This window comes from Hydra vulgaris, chromosome 14 (genome assembly GCF_038396675.1).
Source record: "Hydra vulgaris chromosome 14, alternate assembly HydraT2T_AEP".
In the NCBI taxonomy this organism is placed as follows: Eukaryota; Metazoa; Cnidaria; class Hydrozoa; order Anthoathecata; family Hydridae; genus Hydra; species Hydra vulgaris.
The window spans coordinates 7579577-7584099 of record NC_088933.1 but is presented as its reverse complement, the minus strand read 5'-3'; the positions used below and the strand labels follow the sequence as shown (position 1 = coordinate 7584099).

Sequence of the window (4523 nt, the reverse complement as noted above, 5' to 3'; positions counted from 1 at the left end):
GCGGATTACTATTTGATAGTTTTGTTCCAATTATAGTAAAAAAATTGTTAAATTCTTCTGCAATATAGTTTAAGTCGTTTATTGTTTAGTTTTCAGTTTTTATTTCACGAGGCAGAGAATTTGTATTTGTTTTAAGGTTTTTTGTAATAACTTTCATTATTTTCTAGATTTGTATAGAATTATTTTGATGAAAGAAGAGTAAACTTTTTTGTATGCCTTTTCAGCAAGTATTTTAAAAACGTTTTATAGGTTATATGGTTATTTTTACGTTTTACTTTTTTTTTAATATTTTATTTATAGGTTTTATTTCACTTTCGAGAATTTTTTAAGACCTTTAGTAACCCAGGGACATAATATGTTGTTTGTATTTTGAACTGTTTTACACATAGGAAAACTTGTATAGTAGACTTTATAAAATGTTTTAAATAAGTGCTTTAAATTTTGTTTATACTATTATTAAAAATGATAAGTTTCCAATTTATTAGCGAGAAATGTTCTTTAAAGGAGTTTAGGATAATGTTGTCAAACAACTTCTTTTTAATAGTGACACTTTTTTACATACATCTGTTTTAATTATTCCCTTTTTGAGCAATTTATTAAAAAGTTCAGTGGTAAAATATTGTCACTTAAAGTGAATGATAAATTTGTAATTCTTTTAGGTTGATTTATTATTAGTATTGTTCCTCTTTTAAATAATTTATTGTAAAATTTTCTAGCGTTTTGATTTTTGTAATAATGAAAACAATCTAAGAGCCAGTTAAATATTTTTTTTTATTTTCGTGATTAGTTTTTTCCAGGGCCGTCCCGAAGGGGGGGTGTAGGGGGTGTCACACCCCCCCAAAGCTGTTATTTGTGCATGTCAGTTGGCATATTTGTACATTTAGTATTTGCGTTGGCATTGATGCCAACTTTTACAATTAGTGTTTGAGTTTTGTTAAATATTTTTTTAAATAAAAAATGTAAATTTCATATTGATATATTATATACTTTTTGATATTTACGACTTTCGGGAATGAAATAGGGTACGTTTTGGTGACGTTGAAAAAAATTACTTTTTAGGCATATCAATCCCATAAGGAACTGCGGTCTTTAAAGCCACAACGAAGTTGCACTTGATGTTTTGTTTTCTTGAGTTTTAAAATATTTAAATTTTTGTTATACGATTTCTTGAATGAGTAATATAGGGGCAAAACGTAAGAGATTTAAAGTTGAATGTCTAAAATGTGGCAGTATATTTAATAACGATTTTAAAAAACAACACCAAGAAAAAGTACATAATGGAATATCAGTAAATATAAAACACGTTGGTGCTCCCGAAAATCCTTTTCAAAGTGCAGTTTAAACTTCCAAAGTCGCAGGGAAACGAGAATCGGTATGTACCTGGTTTAATGTAATATTAAGTTCAACGATAATTATGCTAATAAAGTTGTAGAATAATTTAAAACATCTGAGTTTTAATTTAAGTCAAAACGTAACATTTAAGATATCAATCAACCCATTATGTATTTTTTAACAAATCAATTAATCCTTTATGCACTTTTTAATAAATTAATCAATCCATTATGTATTTTTTAAGAAATCAATCTACTATGTATTTTTTAACAAATCCCTTATGTATTCTGAATAAAGATCACTTATTCAAGGATAAAAATAGTAAAATCGTTTTTAAAAAATTAAAAGCATTTATTTTATAGCTTCTTTTGAATTAATTTAATTGAACTTATTAAGCTTTTTTAATTAAATTTATTTCCTTATAACTTGCGATTTATTATTTTTTTAATTAAAGATATAAGTTACTTAATGATTTAGAATTGAAATATTTGGTATACTTATATGATATAAAGTATTATATAATTTAATATAGTTTAGAACCATGAAACATGTCGTTTTCAAATGTTAGAGGAGGATTTATTTTAAGAGAATTCAATTCAATTGTCTCTAATAGATGAACCTGACATACATAATGATGAAGTCAATTGGTTATCGTGTGCTGGTCAGTTAGAAAATATTGTCACAGTCTTAAACGAGTGTGGTACCATTTTGTCTAAATTAAAATCTGAGACATTTCCATATCCTGTGATATTCTTATTGGAAAGCATTCAGGCCATTAGTAGAATAAAATCAAGTTCTAAAGAATTCTTAAAAAATGCAAATATTTTATCGGAACAAATCTCTAAATCACCTGAAAGTTCCAAACCAATTAACAATATTATCGATAACATAATTAATCATGATCCAGGCAGTCATGATTCGGTTGCTTCAGCATCTCAGCGTCAATACCTTATTACTTTAGGGCCACATCAGCCAAAATTAATTAAATATCCAGTTAATACTACAGTTAACAACATTAAACAGCATAGTTTTAATCCTAAATGGTACAATGAATATCCATTATTAGAATATAGTATTGTGACAAATTCTGCATACTGTTTTGTATGTACTTTATATTCAAATGGTCCAGGAAGATGAGGTTTTACCCATGCTGAATCTTATCAAGATTCAGCATGGGTAAAACCTGGTGTTCGTCAATGGCATAAAATGAAAAGCTGTGGAGTTAAAAAATTAAGTAAATTACAGCAACATGTTTCTTGTTTTTCTCATAAAGCAGCGTTACATGATTATTATCAATTTATGACAACTGAAAATCATATTGATATAATTTTAAACATATCAAATAGAAAAGAAGCAATTAAGTTAGAACAAAAAAAAGATTTCAATAAACAAATTGTAGTTATATTATTTGATATTGCTAGAACATTATCACGACAAGGATTAGCATTTCGAGGTGATGGTGACGAAAGTGGAGGAAATTTTATGCAATTTGTTCAATTACTCACTAGGCATAATCCCTTAATGAAATGCTGGATGGAATAGTCTTCTTTACGATCACATAAAGTTACTTACTTAGGTCCACGATCTCAAAATGAATTTATTGAACTACTAGCTAAAGAAACGCGTAACATAATAATAAAAGAGATACATGAAGCAAACATTTATTCAGTGTCTGCTGATACTACACCAGATATATCACATCAGGATCGTTTATCAGTATGTGTCCGATATGTTAATAGTCAAGGCAAATCTGTTGCGCAACTTTTGGAAATTGAAAAAGGAAACGATAAAATTGGTTCGGGTACAGCATCACAAATAGTCAACATTTTAGAAAATAATTTATTAAAACCGGAGATAATACCCTTTCAATCCAATGATTTTGCAAGTAATATGTCAGGGAAATTTAATGGAACCCATGTTAAACTTTCTGAACTTGTTGGTCACAAAATTATATTTATACCATGCCAAGCCCAGCGGTTGAACACGTTTTTAGAACATAGTTGTGATGCTAGTAGTATAATTGGAAGTACTATTGATATATTAGAAAATCTTTATGTCTTTTTTTCCTCAAGTAATAAAAGATAAGGTTTGCTTAATGAGAAAATTTCAAATTGAAAATGCGTTACAATTAAGAAACTTGTCAAAAACCAGGTGGGCAGCTCATGCTGAAAGTGTTAAAGCTGTATGGAATTCATTGGAAGCTGTTGTTGAAAGCCTTGATGAAATTCTATTATTAAACGAATGTTTTGATAAAGGAACAAGATCAAAAGCACTTGCTCTTCTAAAACAAATACTTACTTTCGATTTTATTGTTTCTATATCTTTCATGAATGTACAATGTACAATGTACATACATTATGTACAAACTAAAGTATCTAACTGAAACTCTTGAGGCAAAAAATTTATCTATAATTGATGCAATAACTTCAATTGACAGCACAATGAAAATTCTAACATCAATCAACTATGACGATTATGTAATGAGCAATTTCATCAATAGTGCTAAAGAGTTTGCCACCTTACGTCGAATAGACTCTGAAGCTGATTTTCGAAACCATCATCGTAGAAGATTAGCTCCTAAACAATTCGATTGTAATTCTACAACACAAACAGAATTTAAAATGAATTTATTTTACAGAAAAGAGTTTAAAATAGTTCTTGATACCATTTTTAAGCTAACGGGTTAAAATTTAAAAACATGTATTTCTTCTATTGAACCATTATATCTATTGTTTTCTCAACCATTTAATAAACTTAATATTTCATTTCCACCAGCCAGCCAAGGTGCAAATCTTCAAGATTATGACTTAGTTTAAACAGAACTATAAATATTATTTAATAAGTTAAAAGAAGACGAAACATCACTTAATTCCTTAATGGAATTAAATGATGTTTCGATGTAATGGAAAAATCAGAAGAAGTAAAGCATATTTTACCATGTGCTAATCAAATTTGTCATGTAGCCTCGACTTCTCCAGTTACTGTTGCAACAAATGAAAGAACATTCAGTAAACTAAAATTGATAAAAACGCATCTTAGATCAACAATAGCTGACGAGAGATTGAATTCTTTAGTGTTATTGGGTGTAGAAAAAGATATTGTTGACCAGTTGGATATAAATAAGATAGCACATCAATGGTTGATTTTAAAAAACCGGCGTATAAAAATTTAACAAGTTTATACAATTTATT

At 28.1% G+C, this 4523-nt stretch overlaps 1 protein-coding gene across 1 annotated transcript; it reads left to right on the top strand.

The window, feature by feature from the left end:
- Positions 1 to 2538: 2538 nt before the first annotated feature.
- LOC136090879 (uncharacterized) lies at positions 2539 to 4019 on the top strand. Its single transcript, XM_065817855.1, has 4 exons — positions 2539 to 2800; positions 2909 to 3358; positions 3405 to 3678; positions 3770 to 4019. Exons 1-4 carry the CDS (start codon positions 2539 to 2541, stop codon positions 4017 to 4019), a joined length of 1236 nt encoding a protein of 411 aa, XP_065673927.1.
- Positions 4020 to 4523: the final 504 nt, after the last annotated feature.